The 24,635-nt window shown below is 35.2% G+C and overlaps 1 protein-coding gene across 1 annotated transcript; it reads left to right on the top strand.

Annotated features, from left to right (window-relative positions):
• The first annotated feature begins 602 nt into the window (after positions 1-602).
• LOC121175192 (cell wall protein DAN4-like) lies at positions 603-3,714 on the top strand. The gene is made up of 4 exons (XM_041017508.1): positions 603-650; positions 825-930; positions 2,692-3,353; positions 3,616-3,714. Exons 1-4 carry the CDS (start codon positions 603-605, stop codon positions 3,712-3,714), a joined length of 915 nt encoding a protein of 304 aa, XP_040873442.1.
• Positions 3,715-24,635: the final 20,921 nt, after the last annotated feature.

Here is a 24,635-nt window from a genome sequence, read left to right as displayed (position 1 = left end):
TCATGGTGACAAATTTGAATCACGCGAATATCCTAAACAACACCCTAGCATAGTCATGGTCACTTGACTTGAGTAATAATAATAATAATGATGATGATAATAATAATAATAATAATAATAATAATAATAATAATAATAATAATAATAATAATAATAATAACAACAACAACAACAATAATAATTGAAGTGAAAAATTAGACTTACTATTGAATTTCTTGTGCATGTACCTGCCAAGTCCCCAAAACAAAAAAGACCAGCTAGTGTAACAGAGCATGACAAATTAAAATAAAATAAAATTGAAGTGAAAAAATGAGAGGAACACTTACTTCTTCAAATCCCGTGGTTGCCCTAGCCTGTTCATGGTGACAAATTTGAATCACTAGAATATCCTAGGCAACACCCTAGCATAGTCATGGTCACTTGACTTGAGTAATAATAATAATAATAATAATAATAATAATTGAAGTGAAAAATCAGACTTACTCTGAAATTTCTTGTGCATGTGCCTAGGCATGGCAACGAGGCGGGTCGGGGCCGGGTTTTGTTTACCCCACCCCCACCCCCGACTCCCCATTTCCCTCCTCGCCCCTTCCCCAAAATCGATGGAGGTGTATATTTACACCCTTATCCCCGTCCCCAATAGGGGTCGGGTTTTCCCCGCCCCGCCCCGCCCCCAACATTTTTATAAAATTTTATTAAAAAATATAATTTGTCATAAAATAAAAAATATAATTTTAAATAAAACATAAAATTCAATCCAACACTAACATAAAATTCAATCTAATAGTTTCATATTTCAATGTGTTATCTATATTAATTATTAGCGGGGCGGGTTTGGGGATGGGTTCGGGGCGGATATTGAGAATCCCATCCCCGACCCCGAACCCGAATTTGGCTATCGGGGAAAATCCGACCCCGATCCCGACCCCGGTCAACTCAGATCTTCTCCGTCAAAATCAGGGCGGGCCCCACGGGTTCGGGCCCCACGGGTTCGGGCCCCGTTGCCATTGTAAATGTATGTATACATGATTTTGATGATGTCAAAAGAAGAATTAAACAAGGCTCATTTTGCTTCAAGATTAATACAAGATTGTTTCAACAAACAAAGCCTTGATTCAAGATTTCTTCAAGATCAAGCCTTGCCTCACAATGAAAGGTTTCAAGTCATTCAAGGCACATGTAATCGATTACCAATACATGTAATCGATTACCAATGGTTTGAAAGTGTGTAATCGATTACACATCATATGTAATCGATTACCAGAGACTCTGAACGTTGGGAATTCAAATTTTAAATGAAGGGTCACAATTGTTCAAGAAAAACAACTGTGTAATCGATTACACTAATTCTGTAATCGATTACCAGAGAGGATTTTCAAGGAATATCGCCAACAGTCACATCTTTTCATTAGATTTGTGAATGACCATCAAAGGCCTATAAATAGGTGACTTGGGCACGAATTTTATGCAGAGAGTTTTGCTTGGCAAAAATATCTTATCCTCTCAAAAGACAATGAGAGAGATTCCAAAAGAACTTCATTGTCAAATGCTCTCTCAAGAAATCCTTGATCAAACACTTGCAAAATCTATAAGGATTCTTACATGATCTTCATTGTAATATTCTTCTCTTGAAGAGAGAATTCTTCTTCCATTCTTCTTATTCAATGAGATTGGTTAAGAGACTGTGAGTCTCTTGTTGTAAAGGATTCCTGAACACAAGGGATGGGTTGTCTCTGTGTGGCTCAGACTTTGTAATGGATTTTACAAAGATAGTGGAAATCTCAAGTGGGTTGCTTGAGTACTGGACGTAGGCACGGGTTGTGGCCGAACCAGTATAAAACTGTGTTTGCATTCTCTCTTCCCTTATCTCATTTATGTTATTGCAATCAATTTTGCCTTGCATGTTTATAGAACATTATTAAATTGATTGTTGGTGCTTCTTCTGCATTCTAAGCCTATCCCTCTTAAGATTATTGAGGCCACAAGGTCCAACAGCCATGCCTACATGTGCCTGTCGAATCCCCAAAACAAAAAAGACAATTGCAGATCAATACACAGCAAGTGTAACCGAGCATGGAAAATTAAAATAAAATAAAATAAAATTGAAGTGAAAAATCAAGCTTACATGAAAAATTACAATAAAATAAAATTGAAGTGAAAAATCATACTTACTCTGAAATTTCTTATGCATGTACCTACCGAATCCCCAAAACAAAAAAGACCAGCTAGTGTAACAAAACATGAAAAATTCAAATAAAATAAAATTGAAGTGAAAAATGAGAGGAACACTTACTTCTTCAAATCCCGTGGTTGCCCTGACCTGTTCATTGTGACAAATTTGAATCACGGGAATATCCTAGGCAACGCCCTAGCATAGTCATGGTCACTTGACTTGAGTAATAATAATAATAATAATTGAAGTGAAAAATTAGACTTACTCTAAAGCCATAATGATTTTCAAATCCTCGTAACTATTATCCTACTGTAATAATTCTTGCTAAGAAGAATGCCCATATTGTGGCAATTCCACCTAGAAGGAATGTTGTTGTATGATATATACTTACAATAGTTACACGCCTTTGACTGAAATATTTGCATTTTTGTGATTCCTTGTAAAGATCACCTTTGGGTGCATACTATAAAATCAAATAAACTCATTTCTGCAATAGATAAGTCATAAATCATAAACAGGGAGGTATCCCAAAACCACCACTACCACTACCACTACCACTACCACTACCACTACCACTACCACTACCACTACCACTACCACTACCACTACCACTACCACTACCACTACCACGACTACCACTACTACCACTACTACCACTACTACCACTACTACCACTACTACCACCTACTACCACCTACTACCACCTACTACCACCTACTACCACCTACTACCACCTACTACCACTACTACCACTACTACCACTACCACTACCACTACCACTACCACTACCACTACCACTACCACTACCACTACCACTACCACGACTACCACTACTACCACTACTACCACTACTACCACTACTACCACCTACTACCACCTACTACCACCTACTACCACCTACTACCACCTACTACCACCTACTACGACTACTACCACTACTACCACTACTACCACTACTACCACTACTACCACTACTACCACTACTACCACTACTACTACTATTACTACTACTACTACCACTACTACCACTACTACTACCACCTACTACCACCTACTACCACCTACTACCACTACTACCACTACTACCACTACTACCACTACTACCACTACTACGACTACTACTACTACTACTACTACTACTACCTATGCTATCTTGTGCCAGTACAGTTTTAAACTTATGGTATATCTATATATACTGATCATGTTTGATGGTTTATATAATATCTTTTTTAGAATCTAGGATGATGGAGAATTAGAAATCTATTCCAATCAAATCAATAGTAGAGGTTGTAAGATCATGAGCTCAAAGCTATGGAGATGGCTCTTCATTGCGTGAGTCACAGAGCCTCCAATTCCAAAAAAGAAAAACTCACTCCCGCTAGCTATGATCTGCCTCCCTCATATTCAACAAATTCCCTTCTCTTGGGGGAGTATACATGCAGGAATTGGGTTTGGGCCATCAAAGGACTAATATTATTTCACCTAAAGGTAAGGTTAAGAAGTATAACTTTTTCCAAGAGCACTCAAGTCCAGCATACTAAGTTACTAACTACAGGTAAATTGCAACTGAGAACATAGCATATTTCCAAACAAACACATACACACACAAAAGAAAGAGAGTCAAGTACTTATCATATGAACTCAATAGAAAAAACACTTGGTTAACTTGGCTTCAGAGCTCGTAAAATTTACTTAGAAGCATTAAGAGCCAAGGTATGATGCAACTTATACATGCTGCCACCAATGACCTCCCTAGTTAAAAAAACAGAATAAAAAGTTTAACAGCAAGAATAATACAAGAATGAGCACTGACTATTGCCAATAAACTAAACAACACAACTATCAATATAACAAAAAACATAACCACTGACCATATCCACAATTTTTATAAAATTCTATTTTGAACTATCTCTACTCTCTGAAACTCAAAATTCATCAATGATTTTTAATTCAGCAAAAAACATTGAAACTTGTTTCATGTTAAAACTGGCTGCTCAAGGTAACCAATTCCACATATTAAAGCCTGCAACAGTTCATTAATTTCATGAGCAAGTATTGTTGGTCTTCTTTGAACTATAAGATTGACATATTGTATCTTAGGTTCTGCAGAGAGCAATGTCACAAGAGGAGGGGCCATCTTTTTGCAAAGATTTTGAACCACATCAGTACTAGTGATAAGCTCCATTTGCAGAAGGATTATCTAAAAGTCATTATAAATAGTAGTTAGTGAACCAAGAAAATGTTATCTCCAAAGTATTACCAGAGACATAAGGTGACATAGGATAAAAAGAAAAAACCACCTTAACAACTGATAGAACAACTGCACAATTGGCATGTTGTAAGCGAGGAGTAACTCTTTCTACTATGTTTTCAGCCTCACGAGTATCAGCTGCCTTGTATCTAGAAAGAGCATCCAATATAAAAACTTGACGCCATCTAGCATGTGAAGCAAAGGTAAGTGTTGTTAGGTTAATGAGCCAATATGTGATCATGGATGAATGAAGACAAGCCAAGATGTCAAATAAAATTATAACCAATAAAAGAGAGGAGTTGTGTTAAAATTGAATCAAAATTGTTTCCCATTTTAATTATGTTAGCAAATATATAGCAAACTTACTCTGTACATTCATTTAAAGCAGAAAGGAGCTTGGATAGTCTGTGACTGGAGATCTCAAAGATGGGACTACAACTATTTTCCTGAACTTCGGCAAGTTCTGCCACAACATTAGCGGCCACCATTGGATTATTATCAGATATCAAATCCTTCAAGGATTCCAAAAATCCCTTGTCCTCAACTAACTCTGCATTTATGTCATAAAGTTTGGCAACATAAAGAGCTGCAACATAACACAATGGTTTTCTTGTGTGTGTCCCCAAGAAACTTTGTAAACCCAAAATTGTTTTTAAAAAAATTTACGATAAACACGAAAGATATAGGCACACATGCATGAGTCAGTAAACATTAAACCTTGTCTATCTGAACAATAAATGAAAATATGATCTTACTCTTTATAACCAAGTGAAACACCTGAGAAAACACAAACTAAAAGACAAAGGGAAGTCAGCAACGTTAGCAAAGAAGTAAGAAAACCGAGAAATAAACAGCAAAGTTAGGGGGCACAATGCATATGACTCAGTAAAAAGTAAACCTTGTCTATGTGACCAACCACTAACAGAGCAAAAGCAAGCATGCATAAATGAAACTAAATTCTTACTCTTTATAACCAAGTGAAACACCTGGCAAAATGAAAACTGAAAGACAAAAGAAAGTCAACAAGGTTAGCAAAGAAACAGAAACAAATTGAAAAAAGCAGTGGAAGAAAAACTATACTAAACAATCACAGAACATGAATGAACCTTAACAGTCCCAACAACCAATAAGAAGCAAAACGCAAAAGCTAGAGAAGAAGAAGTGATCGAATAAAACTGCAAAAGCAAGACAACGAATAAGAAGTGAAGCACAACCATGCATGAACACGCAACAACATTGATCAAAACTATTACCTTGACTTCTCATAACAAGCCGAAGAACGCAACAAAGAAAAGCTGCAAAACAAACATAACTCAGCCAAAAGGAGTAAAATAACAGAACAACTACAAAACCAGCCATGCATAAGATTCTAAAAAGCTCACAATTGAAAATGCAGAACAATCCAAAGAGGAGAAGAAGAAGTGATCGAATAAAAGCGCAAAAACATAATCACCGGAAACTATAACCATCAAACCACAAGGCACAACAAAGCAGTGAAGATTGGATTACTCAACAAACACCTGTCACAACCAAAGGAGTCTAAACCGGTCACAAAAATGACCAAAAAACCATTAAAAGGGACAACTGTCTGATTTCTAAGCAGGGGCACAACAGTAATTTTGGTGGTGTTTTCTTTTAATATATAGTATATAGATGAATAGTGTAGATATACTATATTATTAAGAAATTATTTAATGGTGGAGGTTTGGACATTGTCATGGACACATATATTGCACAATTGTTGCATATGCAATTGCATATTATATGTGGACAAATTACTTTCTTGCTTAGAATTCACAATACCATTTTATTTTTATCTTTAAAACATTTGAAATGTGGTAAAAAAAATATGTATCTTTAAAACGTATTTAAAGATTTACTAGTAGTATGTATATAGTATAGATTTGAAGTTAATTATGAAATTAAGTGTTCGTTTTTTAAAGGAAATTTAGTATTAATTAAAACAGTTAAAAAAGTATTTGACAAGATAATCAATTAAAAAGACTTAATATATTATTTTGAATTATAACTCATAGTATGCAACAAAATTAAAATTATTCATTTGGAAAAACCATTAAAAAATCTTTAAAATAAGAGAAATATAGTATGCATCAAATTAAACAGACCCAAATTAAAGGCAATGTGGTAATTTAACTTACATATTTTTCAATTTACCTATTTTCTTTATTGGCCAAGAACCGAAAAACCTGTTCCAGAAATTTGTTTCCTGTTAAATTTGAAATTCAATATTACAATATGTATTCAGAAAGCCTACTAAACTAAAATTATTGTATGTGTCAATGGATAATAGGATAAATTATAAAAATATATAAATTTTAGTGCACATGAATGCGATAGCCAAATCAAAATCCAGATACAATAGAAGGACCAATAAACTTGTAAAATAAAAAATATTTAGTTAAAAATAAGAAGTAAATATAACATGAATTTGATTAAAATAGAATTAGGACAAAGAGAAAAAGGGTAAAGAGTAAGAGAAAGAACAACTGACGTATAGATATTTGTTAATTTTTTAACTGAAATTGGTATAGTTATTTCACTTATTTGTTAATTTTACAACTGAAATTAGTTTTTTTTTGTCCACAACTGAAATTAGTTTTAAAGATGCCAAGATCACGTATCACATGATTGTCCCGATTTTAATGTTAAACTTTTTATCTCCAAAATAACATATATAGTTGCAACAAGTTTATCTCCAATATTTAGTGTTCTCTTATCTATTTTAAAACTTTTTTTCTTCTTCTTCACATCACTGAAATACTCTTACATTTTGTGTTAAAAAATATATAACAATTGCTATTATTTACCAAAAAATAAACAACAAATGCTGTTAACTTAGTTTTATTAGGTACGGTTTTAAGTTTATAAATTATTACTCTTAATTGAAACTCTAATTATAATAATTTTACTTTAAAGTAAACTTTAAGAGGGCTATTTGCATGATACACTTAGTTTCATAATATTTTATTGTATTATATATAGGAAATTTATATAATACATATTTTTTTTCATATGACTTTTTTTTAAAGATATATTTGGTTTAAAATAAACAAAAATTTGTAAATTTTTATGATAAAATGTTTAACATAATAATAAATTTTGTAGATTGTTATCAATTTTTTTTAATATAATTTTATTTAAAATATAAAAAAATATGAATTTTAATGAAATAATATTTTAATAAAAATCACAAAAGCTGAACAGAACCACGAAATATTAATTTGGTTTGATTCAAAGTTTATTTTAAATGAAAATTGAACCAAATTGAACTGCATATATTTTTTAAGTTTGATTCAGGTAACTTTTCGACAATAAATCGAACCAAATTGAACCCGAACAACCTAGTCCTAACAAATGATATAACTATTAAGGAAAGCCAAAGGATAATGGGTTTGCAGTTATCGTAACAAATGAAAGGCCACTTACAAATGAACGCGGAGGAGAAACTAACATGCTCTTTGTATACTTCCCATGTTTGTACGTCTGAAGTGTCTCACTATACATAAGGAAGATTTGACAACTAATATCAGTATAGGTAAACATAATCCACACTGTAGTTGATGTTATATATGACAGATTTTGAAAGATCATCCAACAAGCGTGAACACAAGAAACTTTCACCACAATCAATCGAAATCTCTTCAAGGTAAGTATTCTCAGTTATTATATTGATAATGACTTTTGGTTTTAATCAATGCGTGGTTTTTGATTTCTCACGAGATTTATGGGTGGTAGAGAATTATTGTGTATATCGTGTGTTCATTTGTGCTTTTGTTTTCTTTGTTGAACATGATAGTTTTTATTTAGGTATATTGTGCTTTATGCGATATTGAATGGTTTGGCTTAATTGTAGAGGTCTATAATGCAGGTTCATGTTCATTTGCACTGCTTGTGAGTTCGATCATGCTTATTTCTTAATAATAATTAATTATTTGTCGTCCAAAAAGAATATGGATAACAACACTTTTAATTTGTATAACTTACCTCTTTCATATTTTGAATAATACAACTCTGCAATGTTAATAATTATAGGGAAAACAATTTAAAATACGGAGAAAATGAAGAAAAAAAAAACCAAGGCCATTTTATTCCAACATTCGGAGAGGAGAAAGTTCTGCACAAGACGCAAAACATTACTGTAATATAATGCAGGTATTTCTAGAAGTCTCAAATGTGAAATCAACAGTTGAGATCTTAAAGAGTTTGTGAGCAACTTAGCAAAGCCCGTTACAAACCCCAACAACGGGAGATGTGCATTGCTAAGCATTTGCATTACATTAATGCTTTCCTCATGCAAAACTTTTTCCTCTCCAACAGTTGGAGTAAAATGTGTGTTTTTTCGTTTTCTCCATATTTTAAATTGCTTTTCCTATAACTGTTAACACGGCAAAATTGTATCACTCAAAATATGAAAGATGGTAAGCTATATAACTTAAAAGTCATTATCAATATTTTTTTTGGACCACAAAGAATTATTATTAAGAAAAAAACATGACCGAACTCACAAGCAATGCCAACCAAGGACAGATACGTGGAGGGCAAACCTTTGTGTATATGAGAGAAAAAAATTAAAATTAAAAAACACTAATAAAGAAAAAATATGTGTTTGAGTTAATAATTGTTTTGGGTTAAATATCCACTTACACACTTGTTAAGTCGACATTACCTCTCCAAGATAATATCAACTTGGGAGGCAACTGTTCTAAGATAAATATCAATTTTACTCATCATGGACACGTGACACAAAACATAGACACATGAAGATCGACTTGAGGATTACAAGCCGGTTATAGGATCAAGAAGCCAACTTAAATAAGAGATGCCCTAGTGGAAAGCCAATTCTAGGCACATATGATGTAACCCTCAGAATAGGATATTTAACACAAATACTTATATTAGCCCCATGGATGGTAACACCATATACGCATGTAATCGCATTTGACAAAACAACACAATTTCAATACTATACGTATTCTCACACCCACTCTGATTTCTCTTTTGCATTCTTTCTTTCTCATTCAATTTGTCCAATGCTGCATGAGCCATATCACGTTCCATGTCCCACACCATAACAATGGCAAACTCTGTGGGGACATTGATTCTCTAAGATTAAAGGATCCATCGTTCGTGGATTTTTTGTTATGGTGAGCATGCGAAACAAAAAAGCTTCAGTAGCAATTATACACTCCACCTATGCCATAACTTCTCCAAGGATGGAAGAGAATGCAACGTTCACAAGTGCTCAACTAACTGAGCTCGTAGAGATGCTTAAACAATAGAAAGTAGTGCTTGAAGAACAACAAAAATCGATCAGGAATCTACAAACAGAAAAGGATGATGCACAAAACAAGCACTCGAAAGCAATATAAGATGAAGGAGATTTGAAGGCAAAGGAAAGATGAAGCAAAAATAAGTTAAGCAAATCAAAGTTGCAAATTCCATCGAAATCCAGAAAAATAGGATTAGTATTACCACAAAGATGGAAGAAGGGGTGGATTCTGATGACTTTCAACATGACATTTTCAAAATGCTTGGTAGAGCTCCAAGTCCCAAAGCAGTTGAGATAACTTCTAGCAATTGGTTGTATGACATATCATCTGATATGTATGATCATTTGTTGGTGTTTGAATCGACGTTGTCATACAAAGAAGCTTTAGCCTTGATAATGTGTCACGCATTTCCACTATTATTAAAGTCCACTCTGTTGAAGTTTGTTTCAATCTTTGTCGCCGAGATCCATTGACTTGTGATTGATTTAAGAGAAAAATTTAGATTCGCCTTTGCAACCAACAAAGAAAGGCCAAAAATGAAGGTTGGCTTAAAGCTAATCCGGCAAGGACTTGAGGAGCCATTAAGAGAGTAAATTTCGCGATTCAAAAAGGAGGCAAGAGTCATGAATAATCGATAGTCTGAGGTAGAGTTGATGCTGGCAAAGGACAGTGTAAGGGAATGATCTCATTTCTTCATATCTATCTCAAAAACTCCACTAGTAACCCTGGAGGAATTTCTGTAAAAGGAAAAAAAATACATCAATTATGAAAATATCTTAGAAGCTGGAAAGTTAAAGTCATCCGAAAAGAAAAATACACAAAAGACAACAACACAGACAAAAGGTGACAAGCAACCTCAGTCGCTTGAAAGAATGACTTGTAAAATTACAACAAAAAGGGACGACTATTATATGCCCTTAAATGCTTCACAAGGGACAATATTGTATGAAATCATGAATGTTGAGTTAAAAGATGTCGGTCTTGATGTGCCTAAGCCATTAAGAACTAGGAATGACGGAAGAGATCAATCAAAATATTGTCGCTATCTCCACGCAATAGGGCATGACACTGTCAACTATTTTCAATTGAAAAATGCCATTGGAATCCTCACACGTTGGGGCAAACTAGACAAATATGCGCGAGACCGAGAAGGTAATTACAAGCCTCGATATGATCGATTAAATAGTGACAAGCAAATAGAAAGGTCTAGAAGTCCCAACCGACATCAAATAAGAGGGCGCTCAAGGGAATGCTCCTCGAGATACAGGTATAGGACTCCAGAAAGAGAGGTAGAAAACTATATGCAGACAATACATCAAGATGGATATGATTCGAAACATAAGTCAGGTTCTCCTCATAAGAGATTGAATTCTCCTCACTCTAACACCCCGCTTTTTCGTACAATAAATAGAGTTTTTATTTAAAAATTAATATATTTTTTAGAAATTAAATAAATGAGAGAAAATAGCTTTTGTTAATTAAAATAAGAGTTTCATAGTATTAGAAAATAAATAGAGCAAAATGATGCTTTAGAAAATAAACGGATGTTTTAATTGGTTATTTATTCAATGTAAGAGTAAAATAGAGTTTCTTTTTATCAAATAATAAAATAAATAAAAATAGAATAAATAATAGACTCAGAGTACCCTAGATATAACTAGAGACATATTAGGTCAATTTTTACATTTATGATATATTTCTACACTATCTCCTCCTCCCAAATTCATTTTCCCTTCTTCCTCTCCCAAAACCCTATCTTTTCCCCCACGTACTCTCAAATCTGTTCTAGTAAAACTATGATCCCAGACTCGTTAATCATTGGATTGTCCTAAAATTGGGATACCACCATCGTAACTCATATTCACACATTCCCACCCTTGGGATTTGTGAAATAATGTCTATAGAGAAAGAAATTCCACTCGCACGGAGATAGTGAAATTGAAGCTCCAGTCCCTTCTCCCTCTCTCTAACGCTTGGAAATCCTAGCAGAGCAACTAGAGGAAAAGCTTGAGGAATCTCAGGGAACCACTAGAGATACCGTTAACGCTTCTGGACTACACACGTGAACCCGCTTAGAGGTAAGAAATAAGTTTATTGCAATTGGGATTTAGAATGAACATGTGTAGGGGTCCTTAGAAGATCAAATTGGGATTTATTTTGAGATATTTACTGTATTATAATTCTGCCTTTATGATTATAATCACGAAATTGTTATGTTTGACGGGCCAATTGATGCCTTTATGCGAATTGGTTAATAAAATAGAGTGTTCTTGATGTTTTTGTGTTTTTGAACACATGATTTTGATTCATTTGATTTTGATATGGTTGTGTGAAATTGTTTGAGGGGTTTAATTCCCCATGTTGTGAGAAACATTTATGTATAATTCATTCGTGTTTTGGACAAAATTTACTAGATTAGCATGAGAACTAGATTGTTGGAAACGTTCTTTGTCATGTTTTGGTCTCATAAGTTTATTACGTGATGATTATAACACATATATATGTATATGAATTGTTAAAATAAATTAGGAATTAATAGTTAAAATAATAAAATTAAATTGAAGGAAATTAATATATTAAGATTTAACAATAGATATTTTTAATGCATTTTAGTTTAATTATTTATTAACTCTTTTTAATTGAAAATAATATAGTTTGACTTAATATATACATGTTTTGTGCCATGTAAATATTAATACTATGTGATGTGCATATGATTCATGAGGTGTGATAACATGTTGCTTTGGGATTATAACATTGTAATTGAGATTGAGTGTGCATGATAAATTGAGTGTGTTAAATTGTAAGATACATGTGTATTGAGATTTTATACGCATTGAGTTGTGAGCTATAAACTATACAATCACACAACTGTAAGACCCTTTAAGGGCAATGAGTTAATGCACGACGAGTTTTACGATGGGCTCCACTGTGGGAACCCGACGAGTCTAATCACTTTGAGGCATGACGAGTTAAAAAGATTTTGAAAACAATTGAGTATTTGTGTATTGCATAGTTCAAACTCTAGCGACACATATATGATTTTAAATGCTTGTTTTAATGAGATGAATAATTATATGAACGTAACATATTAATATTATTACTATGTGACATGTATATGATGCATGAGGCGTGATAACATGATGTCTTGGGATTATGAAAGTGTGATGAACTGTGTGTAAGTGACAAGTTGAGTATGTGTTAAATTGGGAGATCACACGTGTATTGAGATGTTGTGTGCATTGACTTGTGAGCTATGAATTGTACAATCACACTACTGTAGGACCCTTTAAGGGCGACGAGTTAATGTGCGATGAGTATTATGATGGGATCCACTGTGGGAACCCGGTGAGTTAAATCACTTTGAGGCACGACAAATTAAAATTATTTTGATAACAATTGAGGATTCATGTGTTTTGTATAGTTCATAGATAGAGTCTGCATGTAAAATGTTTTCTAGGTTGGACCTGAATCATGAGGGAGAGGCCCTAACGGACTCTTCAGAGTTTAGGCCTTGGTGGGTAATGAATTGTGTGAGTGTGAGATATTGTGTCATACTTGAGATGTGTTGTTCTGAACACATGATTAATGTGAAGGTGTGGAATGTGATTTTGTGATTAAATCCTTAGGACAAGTGATGTTATGCAATGAGTGGTAAAATGATGCAAATTATGCTAAATTGAGATTGTTATACTTATATTTCATATCTGTGTGTGTGTGCTTTTGTTTATCTCTACCTATTTAGGAATGTGATAGCTCACTCTCTGTGTGTTGTTTGTGTTTGGATCCTGTGATGATCTCAAACCTTGTGTTCGAGGGAGCAGATGGTTAGGTGGATGACTTTGAAGAACCTCGTGCTAGAGGATGCTGGGACACAACGCTCTGATAGGATGTGGCATTTGAGCATGTGTTTCTATATTATTTTCATAATATTCTGAACATGTTATATTATGTTGTTTCGCTGCTTAAGTTGTTTTCCTTTGGTAAAAAAAAATTGGGCAGCCTTGTTTTGGGCCGTAGATGTTTTCATACCCTTATTTGATAAGTTTTTAATTTGATGATTAACATGGATGTGAACCTTTTACCCACATGAACTCTTTTATGCTTAGAAAATAAAGTATCTTTTATGTAATTTCGCATTTCAATGTATTTTATTATATAAATATGTATATCAGGTAGAGGGTGTCACACTTAGCAAGAACATAAGGTGATATACATTATAGCAAGGGGATTTGCCATTGGAGAACCATCAAACAATGTTGGAAAACGATATGTGAGAGAAGTCTTGACCACTACACATAGTGGAAGAAACCACGAGTCAGTCAAAAAATGACCTTTGCCCTTGACATTTGATGATAAAGACATGGACATCTTAATTGTTCCAAGCCATAATGATCCCTTATTGGTGAAGGATTTCATCAATAACAAGAAGGTACATTGGTTATTAGTGGATATAGGTAGCTATACGGACATAATGTTGTATGATTTCTTCAAGAATCTCATAATCTTGTAGTCAAAGTTGCTTCCTTACAATGATGGCCTCATTGGTTTCTCTAGTCTCCATATTGTGGAAGCAATGCCTTCCAAGGTTATTTTGATGATGCCAAAGAATCAAAGAATGAGTTCAAGATTGAATCAAGAACACTTCAAGATTCAAAAGGAAATTTGATTTCAAGAATCAAGAATCAAGTTTCAAGATTCAAGTTCCAAGAATCAAGATCAAGATTCAAGACTCAAGATTCAAGAATTAAGAGAAGACTCAATCAAGATAAGTATTAAAAAGTTTTTTTTTCAAAAAACTGAGTAACACATGAATTTTTCTCAAAACCTTTTACCAAAGAGTTTTTACTCTCTGGTAATCGATTAGATTATTGTAATCAATTACCAGTAGCAAAATGAATTTGAAAAAGTTTTCAAATGAATTTACAACGTTCCAATTGATTTCAAAAAAGCTGTAATCGATTACAATGTTTTGGTAATCGATTACCAGTGCCTTTGAACGTTGAAATTCAAATTCAAATGTGAAGAGTCACATTCTTTCACATAAAAGCCTTGTGTAATCGATTACACTGATTTGGTAATCGATTACCAGTGATTGTTTTTGAATAAATCAAAAGATGTAACTCTTCAAATGGTTTTTGACTTTTTCAAATTGGTTTTAAGTTTTTCTAAAAGTCATAACTCTTCTAAATGGTCCTCTTGACTAGACATGAAGAGTCTATAAAAGCAAGACTTTGTTTTGCATTTTATAACAATCCAATCAATCATATACAATCCTTTACAAGCCTTGAATCTCTTTGAACTTCTTCTTCTTCTTTGTGCCAAAAGCTTTCCAAAGTTTTCTGGTTTTCTAAACCTTGAAAACTTGTGCTATTCATTCTTTTCATCTCTTCTCCCTTTGCCAAAAAGAATTCGCCAAGGACTAACCGCCTGAATTATTTTTGTGTCACTCTTCTCCCTTTTCCAAAAGAACGAAGGACTAACTGCCTGAATTCTTTTGTGTCTCCCTTCTCCCTTGTCAAAGAATTCAAAACGACACAGTCTGAGAATTATTTTGATTCTTCCCTTTCCCTTATACAAAAGTTTTCAAAGGACTAACCGCCTGAGAATTCTTTTGTATCCCCATTCACAAAGTATCAAAGGTTTAACCGCCTGAGATCTTTGTCTTAACACATTGGAGGGTACATCCTTTGTGGTACAAGTAGAGGGTACATCTACTTGGGTTGTTGACTAAGAACAAGAGAGGGTACATATCTTGTGGATCAGTTCTAGTGGAGGGTACATCCACTAGGTTCAAAGAGAACAAGGGAGGGTACATCCCTTGTGGATCTTTGCTTGTAAAAGGATTTTTACAAGGTTGGAAAAGAAATCTCAAGGACCGCAGGTCGCTTGGGGACTGGATGTAGGCATGGGTTGTTGCCGAACCAGTATAAAAACTCTTGTGTGTTTGTCTCCTTCTTCCCTACTCTTTTAATTTCTGCTGTGCATTTAATTTCTGCTTTTACTTTCTGTTAAGTTTCTCTTCTACTCCTTATTCTCTTAACAACATAAGTAAAAGCCTTAGAAGAGTAAATTTTTAATTAGTAAAGGTTTAGGAATAACTAATTCAACCCCCCTTCTTAATTATTTTGAGGCCACTTGATCCAACACATATAACTCTAATAGGATACGTGAAGTTGCACTTAACCAAGAATAGTCTGAGGTGATGCTCATAGAGTTAAATTGTAGAGAAGATATTAAAAAGGGGCATGTGCACCTAGATCAGAGCCTAGAGGTAGTTGTCAGGATCTCGAGAGAGGGAAAATGGAAGAGCAAGTGATATTAATTGGAGCATATCTAGATGAGGGAACCATATAAATCTTATCTTCCTCTCTCAAAGAAAATTCCAACGTATTTGCATGGATGCCGATAGGCATGCCAAGTGTAGACCTAAATTTTTTTTTGTCATAAGTGGGCAGTAAATCCATCTATCAAGCCTATGTGCCAAAGAAGGAGGAAAATGGCTCCTGAATGATAATAGGATATTGAAAAGAAGGTCATATAGAGAGATCATATATACGACTTAGCTAGCCAATGTCGTTCTTGTCAAAGAGCAAAATGAAAAATAGAGGATGTGTGTCAGACCTTCATTTCATCTGGGTATAATGTTTTTATCATTCGGATATGATGTTTTGATCATTGCTAATCGAATTATGGTGTTTGGCATCGGTTACAGTGCAAGACCAAGGGGTCGCGCAAGGTTTTGATGGTTGTTTGTTAAGTTCCAGAAACAAAAGCCACAAGGAAGGGGCAAAATGGTCATTTCCTAGATTTTTCTAGACCTAAACTTGCCTAGGCTAGCATCTGGCTTGCCTGGGCCATGAAATTTCTTCAGCCCTAAGCAAGCCACTAGCCTGGGTAAGCTGATACCTTCAGCTTTAAGTAACCAGCTCACTTGGGTGAGCTCCCCTTGCACCAGATGACTTTTTCTATAAATAGGCATGCATGGGGGAGAGGTTTAAGGGTTCAAAAAACTGAAAAAATAGAGAAAAAATGTTGAAGAAAAAGGAGAAGAAGAAAAGTAAAGCCGAGGTGCTGCAGAATTGTGACAGTGGATCATTTCCTTCGTCATTTCTCTTGTTAGTCTTGCGACTTGCGCAACGATCGGTTAGTTTTTCTTAAGAATTGGGTGTAATCTTTGTACCCTTATGTATCCCTCTTGATATTATATATGTAATCTTTTCTACTCAAATATCACCTGAGATCGTTTCAAGGTCCAACGCCTTAACGACTCCCTCGCTTTTCAAAATTTAAAACGTCGTTCCAAGGTTGGCCTTAACGACTCTTTGTTTGCAATTAAAATAAATCTTAAAAAAAACATAAACATTCTTATTAAAGAACTACGTATGTCTGATTTCCTCATTGCACCTAGGGATACGTAGGAGCAAGGGCAACACTCTTGTCTATTCGAAAAAATAATAATAAAAAAAGGAAAATAAATAATTTTGAAGCCACGTTTTGCACACTCGATTAAAGGCTGTCGTCCCTTATGATGGGCGCATGGGGTGCTAATACTTTCCCTATGCATAAATAACTCCCGAACCCTTCTTTTCAAAATTCGCAAACCTCTTTTTGTTTTTTCTAAAATTTTCCTTAAATAAACATTGGTGGTGACTCTCACTCATTTTCTCCTTAGGAGACGAACATGTTTTTTTATTTATTTTCTTTTGTCGTCCCGTCGTAAGGTAGGTTGCGATAGATGGTGAATCCATTGGGGACTCGTTAGAGAGTTAAGTCATTTGATCTAGTGTGTAATTTTATCGGGACCTTTTATTTATTTATTTTCCCTTTCTCTTTAATCCCTGCGTTGTGCTCATGTTGATCAAAGTTTCATTCTGTTATCATTCGTTTTGCGGTTTAGCTTCGAACTCGTTTCCTTTATTCATTGTTTTTCTCATGTCTATATATAAATTTTGCTACGTTGTTGCTTCTTGGCGTGTATCTTTGTATCTATTACCTTTGTAGTTAGAAATAAATTGTGCCATTGAATCCTAAGATAGACGGCATGTGATATACTTCCTGTATCTGTCTGGGAATTTTTTGTTTGTTTTGTAGATGGGGTTAGGTAATTCTTAGGTTGCTCCGTTCACACATGACACCCACACTTTTTGCACACACTTTGAGATATTGGGCTCTATACCCAGGTCTGTGTTTGCCATAGGGAGTAGAGGTCGATTTGTGGTCATGTTGGGTCCCTGACTCCCTTGATAACAGTGAGGCCTCATCTAGAGTTTTCCTCTTTTGGTGGTGCATTGTAGCTGATAGTCCCTATCGCCATAGTGTATTACCTAAGAGGATGATATCTCTAGAGGCCGGTAAGGTTACATGAAAATACCCTTGGGAGTTGTCACTAGATAGTGGACTTTTGGATCATTTCCATTAGGTTCTTGAATTAAGGACATAGGTCAAACTCACCATGTCTGGTTTCCTTGATCGCATCATGCATCTCTTCATGGCATTATAATGGACATATCATTCCTGCATTTATCATTTATCATATTCATTTTGCGTAAGTCGTTGCATTGTCATACATATTCATTTAGCATGTTTTTGTTCAGCCAATTGCATACATTTTGTTATCATCGTTCGCATGTTATGCATAATCCTGTCATATAGTTGCTTATGCCTTGCATTCCCTTTTTCATCGCCAAAAGTCATAATGAAGTGTGAAAGTTTACACCATGTTTTTATTTTCATGTGTTGGGTACCATGGTAATAGCTATAAACAAACCATGTTGAAGTTATACAATCCTTTCTCCTGAAAATGATTGAAATCACATGAACAAGGTACCCAATGCATTGTTAATAAGAAAATGGTGGTCTTTCGGGCGTCTTGTGTCGATTTGATAAATACATTTGTCATGCATAGCATAACTATGCCCTGATCATTCATCATATCTCCTCAATGATAGGTTGTTGAAATATTGGTGATCAAAATTTCTATTCCTGCGGACATAGGGTCAAACCAAGCGCAGTCTTTAAGAAAATGATTTTATCATGTCAAGGTCAAAGTATGGAAGTAACCAACTTGCAAAAGTTGGGGCAGAAGATGAGTTGAATTTACATAGCTTCTTTGACTACTGCCAACACATGATTGAGATAATAACTTACCAAATTAGGAACCGTTGATGTGTCCATGTTTTATTTCCAGTTGCACTTTGACTCTGACAAGATTTTATGAAAATTAGAGTTAATTTGACCCTATGTTCTACTGAATGTCCTGTGTAAAATTTGTAATACTTCAGCAATGTATCATTCACATGCATTCATGCTTGCTTGTCTTTCCACTTTGGTTGCGTTGCTCATTGCATTCTTTCCTTGAAATCATAATCATAATCATTGTAACCAAAGAGAAGAACACGCTTTATGACACCCTTACCAGACGCGTGCCAAGGCCAGAATAATGAGTGAAATCGAAGAAGTACAGGAACAAATGAAGGCTGATATGGAGGCCATGAAGGAACAGATGACAACGATGATGGAAGCAATGATGAGCATGAGGAAGATGACAGAGGATAACACTGCTACAATTTTCAATCAAGTGAATCGTCCAGTCTCAGATGTAGTAGGTCAAGGAGACGAGGCAAAGAAAAATGCGTATAGGCCTCATCATGTTTAGATTCAGAGCAAGTATTCTTTCCCACCATATGGGTTGCCTCTTAATTATACACTACCCATTGTTGTTTTTGTTTCTGGTGAGAATATCAGCAATTTTGCACCCGTACTCATAGAGAATCAACAACCCCAATCTGATCATGCACATGTCTCTCAACCTATGGGGGAAACACATGAAGTCCCCCAAGACCACACTTTGACCGGGTTCAGGGTTTATCCAGGATATACTATAGAAGCATACTTAATATGAAGTTTTGATGATGCCACAAGATAAGCGCTTCTCAAGTTTAATCCAAGTCAAGGACTCAGAAATTCAAGATAAATGATGAAGTTAGTCCTTAGAGTCTTAGACAACATTCTTTACTTGATGATGCAAAAGGTTTGGCCAAAGGACATTTTCCAAAAAGCTTTTTGAAATTTCAAAAATATGGTATTTCCAAAGAGCTTTCTGGTAATCGATTACCAGTGGCCAAAGTAGTTTTTGAAATGTTCTTAAAATTTTGAATTTGATTTTTAAAAGCCTGTAATCGATTACACAAGACTTGTAATCGATTACCAGAAGTTTTTATCATTTTATAGCAGTCTTTAGAAATTTGAATTTAAATTTCAAAGCCTGTAATCGATTACAGCTTGTGTGTAATCGATTATCAGAACTAAAAATTCAAATTTCAAGTCTGAAGAGTCACAACTCTTCAGAAAAATAACTGTGTAATCGATTACACCATTTTGGTAATCGATTACCAATAAGGAATTTTCAAAAATAACTCCCAACAGTCACATCTATTCAAATATTTTTGAATGGCCATCAAAGGCCTATATATAGGTAACTTGGGACACGAAATTTCTTAGAGTTTTTGCTGCACAAAGAGTCTCATCCTCTCAAAAACTAAATTGTCTTATCCTCTAAAATATTCCTTGGCCAAGCACTTGCAAATTCAATAAGGAATCTTGAGTGATCTTCAATTGTTATATCTTTCTCTTAAAAGAGAGAATTCTTCTTCTTCTTTCTCTTATTCAAAGAGATTGATTAAGGGACCGTGGGTCTCTTGAGTTGTAAGGAATTTTGAACACAAGGGAAGGGTTGTCCCTATGTGGTTCAGACTTTGTAAAAGGAATTTTACAAGATAGTGGAAATCTCAAGCGGGTTGCTTGGGAACTGGACGTAGGCACAGGGCGTGGCCGAACCAGTATAAAAACTGAGTTTGCATTCTCTCTTCCCTTAAACTTCTTTTATTTATTGTCATTTATCTTTTGCTTTAAAGAAGTTTACTTTGAATTATCTTTTGAGTAATTCATATTAAGGGTAAATTATTAATTCAAGAAGAGAGTTAAAAAATTTAATTGGGGAATAGTTTTTGATATCTTAATTCAACCCCCCTTCTTAAAGATATCTGAGGCCACTTGTCTAACATATACCACTGAAGGGCAGACATTTTCTGGCATCCCTGTGCTGGATGCTCCCAGAATATCTCAATGTCGCCCGTTATCACAACCCTTGCATTTTGTAAGGGGAGAGGGGTCTTCCATAGTACTTGAGAAAAAAGGATTGAGCATATGGAGGAGAGGCTACGTGGCATTGAAGGAGGAGGAAATTATGACTTTGTTGATATGATAGAGTTGTGCTTGGTTGCCGACGTGGTTATTCCTTCAAAGTTCAAGGTGTCAGATTTTGATAAGTACAAGGGAACCACTTGTCCAAAGAATTACTTGAAAATGTATTGTAGGAAGATGGGGGCGCATCTGCAAGAAAGACAATGAATCTTTCAAAGAATACGCTCAAAGGTGGAGAGATCTGGCAACTCAAGTAGCACCCCTGATGATGGAGAGAGAGATGATAACAATGATAGTGGACACATTGCCAGTGTTTTACTATGAGAAGGTGGTAGGTTACATGCCTTCAAGTTTTGCAGATTTAGTGTTTGCTGGCGAAATGATCGAAGTGGGTCTGAGAAGAAGGAAATTTGATTATGCTGCTACTACAAGTTCTAGTAATAGAAGACCTGAGATGAGTGGAGGGAATAAGAAGGAGGGAGAAACCCATGTTGTGACTACAGTTCCTGCAGGGCCAAACTTTCCACTAGCCCCTTATAATCCCATGTACCTATATCCTCCCCAGCAATATCAATACTCAGTCAATATCAGTCCTGCCCATTACCCACCACCCTACCAATCAAGAACACCCAGTCAGCCACAAAGGCCACCCCTAAATCGGCCACAACATCCACTCGCAGCCCATCCAAGACCAAACCCCACCCCTAATACCAACCAAAACACCAATCAGGGAAGGAATTTCCCTGAAAAGAAGGCTGTAGAATTTACCCCAATCTCGATGTCATATGTTGACTTAAGCCCAACAAAGATTCCTCAACCTCCATTTCCCTGAGGATACAACTCGAATGTGACATGTGCTTATTATGGGGAAGTTCCAGCCCATCTAAGACCAAACCCCACCCCTAATACCAACCAAAACACCAATCAGGGAAGGAATTTCCCTGAAAAGAAGGCTGTAGAATTTACCCCAATCTCGATGTCATATGTTGAATTAAGCCCATGATGCTTGAGGAAATTTGAAGGTTGTTGTTAGATGTTTCCAATGACTCATTAGGATTTTCAGGTTTATGCTATTACTGTAAACAATAGTCACAATGTTAATAATATGGATGAATTTGATGTTGTTGTCTCTCATTCTCTCACAATTACATCTTTGCTTATTTAACTTTCACTGGAATGTGAATGTACGCCATTGCTTTGTTTGCTCAAGTGACTTGCACTCCTGAGTTAATCTCCAAGTCCGCTCAATCAGAAAATATATGTTCTACACGTTTGGTGGGGGTGCCGTAAGCGACAAGAAAAGTTGAATAAACATTTGATTGACTGTGTTTCCAAATCAAAAATAAGAAGTACAAACATTCATGTGACCTCATCTTATCATTCTTAAAAGTTGTCTTTCTTGAGAAAAAAATGAGTTGCGAAGAACAACAGTCATTTGTTTTAATTGTCAATTGAAAATTGTTTAAATATTTATTTTCCTTGAAGATTCTTTTTTGAGAACCTGCATAGTTTCTTTCATTTCTTCTTGCTACAAGGTCATGACAAACGACAACAACATATACCTCCAAACCCTACATCAAGGCAATGACAGACACCATGCATGAGCTTTAAGCGAACCTAGAGGTAGACAAGAAGTCCTCACCCGATAGGTTGAAAACCCAAAAGGGTGGCCTAGGCAAAACTAGGGGAAATAAAAAAGGAAAAACAATCACGGGTGTGTTATCAAAGGTTTTGTCCCAAAATCCAAACTGTAAAAAGTATCTAGTAAAGATTTGAAATGACACATGATCGTGTTTCTTCATCCCAAACACTAATTTATCCCTTGCTACCCATTCCGAGCCAAAGCATATTTATTTTATTTTTTATATAAAAAAAAGACAACAAAAAACCCTAAGTGGGAACCACCGCAAAACTGGCGGAAAGAGCAATGCAAACAACACATGCATTAGGTTTACCAAGCTCTAGGTTGGGCAACAATGATGTTAAGGAAAAAAAAAAGCATAAAGCAAGTCCGCCAAAGGCAAGTGAAAAAAAAAAAGGCAAAAGATCTCCAAATTTTACAAGGAAGGCACAAAAGTGCAATAAAGATTAATGAATAAGACAAAAGGAGTAAAGCCCAACCCAAAAAAAAAAGTTGGAATAAATAAAAGTACAAGCAAGGCTCTCAAGGTTTCTTACTCAATATAACCCTTAAACACTTTTTGAGCCTTTCTAATCCTTTCTTTCATAACCTTTTTACCCCTGACCACGTTACAAGCCCAATAAAGTCCATGTGGATCACAGAAAGACTAATTTTGCCTTTTAGTTAGGATTTTGGAATAGAACTCGCACACGCTTGTGATTGCTAAAAAAACCCTGAGGTTTACACTTGCACATTTGAGAAGACAACTCATTTGACCAGGAGCTCGTGGGAGATGCCCAAAGACAATTGTGATAGTAGGGTACATCTGATGTTAGTCTCTCATGAAAACTCCGTAGGATTCCTTTCGAATCCAAGGGTAGCCTTTGTTATATAAATTCTTTTGGGATCAACCCATGTCATCAAGTATTAGCGGGGTCAATAGACCCTTGGCATCACTCTATGATCTTAAATCAGGAAAGTTTCACTTGGTCATAAGTGTAACAATCCATTGTCATCCTTCAATGGTACATATGGTCGGTCCCAAAGCCTTATATTTTCTTGTTGTGCAGAATAATCAAAGTTTTTTAAACAAAAACAAAGGGACAAACCCTAGGATCAATATTTCAGTTGATTGATTAAATATCAAATGGCTCCACTACCGTCACTAAAAAATTTTCAAGTGACTAAATCAAACAAAACATACACTCTGAGGGAGTCCCTGAAGAGATTTGCAAAAGATAGGATGAGGTCACATGAGTTATCACGTCTTTCAGAAAGAGACAGTCAATCTTCATTTTTTGACATACAAAAAAAAAGAAAAAAAAATCAAAATCGCAAAAAGTGGAAATAATGTCATGAGCATTACATAGTTTTCATAATTCAAAACCTTTTGCATAGCTAGATACAAAGTCCACATTTACTGCATTTCAAGACAAAGGTTGCATGCCTTTACATTCCATAACTCATGCTCCATATTAGGCTATAAGTGCATAGATTTCTCTTTATATGTCAGTTTCCAAAATCCAATGTCCTATCTTTTAAGTTTGGGATGAGTGACCCTTTTAAAGAGTCAACCTCTTGCTTTCTTATATGGTTGAGCCCTTGGGTACTAGTACCTATTGGCATGTTTCATAGGACTCAACTTTCTTTGCTTTTAGTTTCGCAGGACTCAACGTCCTTTGCTTTATGTTTTCATTGGACCCAACATTCTTTGCTTTATGTTTTCATAGGACCCAACGTCCTTTGCTTTTAGTTTTCATAGGACTCAATGTCCTCGCCTTTATGTTTTCATAGTACTCAGCGTCCTTTGTCTTTATGTTTTCATAGGACTCAACGTCCTCTGTCTTTATTTTTCATAGGATTCAACATCCTCTATCTTTATGCTTTCATAGGACTCAACGTCCTCGCCTTTATTTTTCATAAGACTCGACGTCCTCTGTCTTTATGTTTCATAGGATTCAACGTCCTGTCTTTATGCTTTCATAGGACTCAATTTCCTCGCCTTTATGTTTCCATATGACTCAGCGTCTTTGCATTTATCTTTCATAGGACTCAACGTCCTCGCCTTTATGTTTTCATAGGACTCAATATTCT

This window comes from Glycine max, chromosome 7 (genome assembly GCF_000004515.6).
Source record: "Glycine max cultivar Williams 82 chromosome 7, Glycine_max_v4.0, whole genome shotgun sequence".
In the NCBI taxonomy this organism is placed as follows: domain Eukaryota; kingdom Viridiplantae; phylum Streptophyta; class Magnoliopsida; order Fabales; family Fabaceae; genus Glycine; species Glycine max.
This window is presented reverse-complemented; position numbering and strand designations above follow the sequence as displayed.

Excerpts from the sequence above, each read along its gene's own strand:
- LOC121175192 (XM_041017508.1), top strand. The coding sequence starts at position 603 with ATGGAGGTGTATATTTACACCCTTATCCCCGTCCCCAATAGGGGTCGG. Across the intron at positions 651-824 it reads CCGTCCCCAATAGGGGTCGG|CGGGGCGGGTTTGGGGATGG; the intron begins GTTTTCCCCGCC and ends ATTAATTATTAG. Across the intron at positions 931-2,691 it reads CGACCCCGATCCCGACCCCG|GGAGGTATCCCAAAACCACC; the intron begins GTCAACTCAGAT and ends AATCATAAACAG.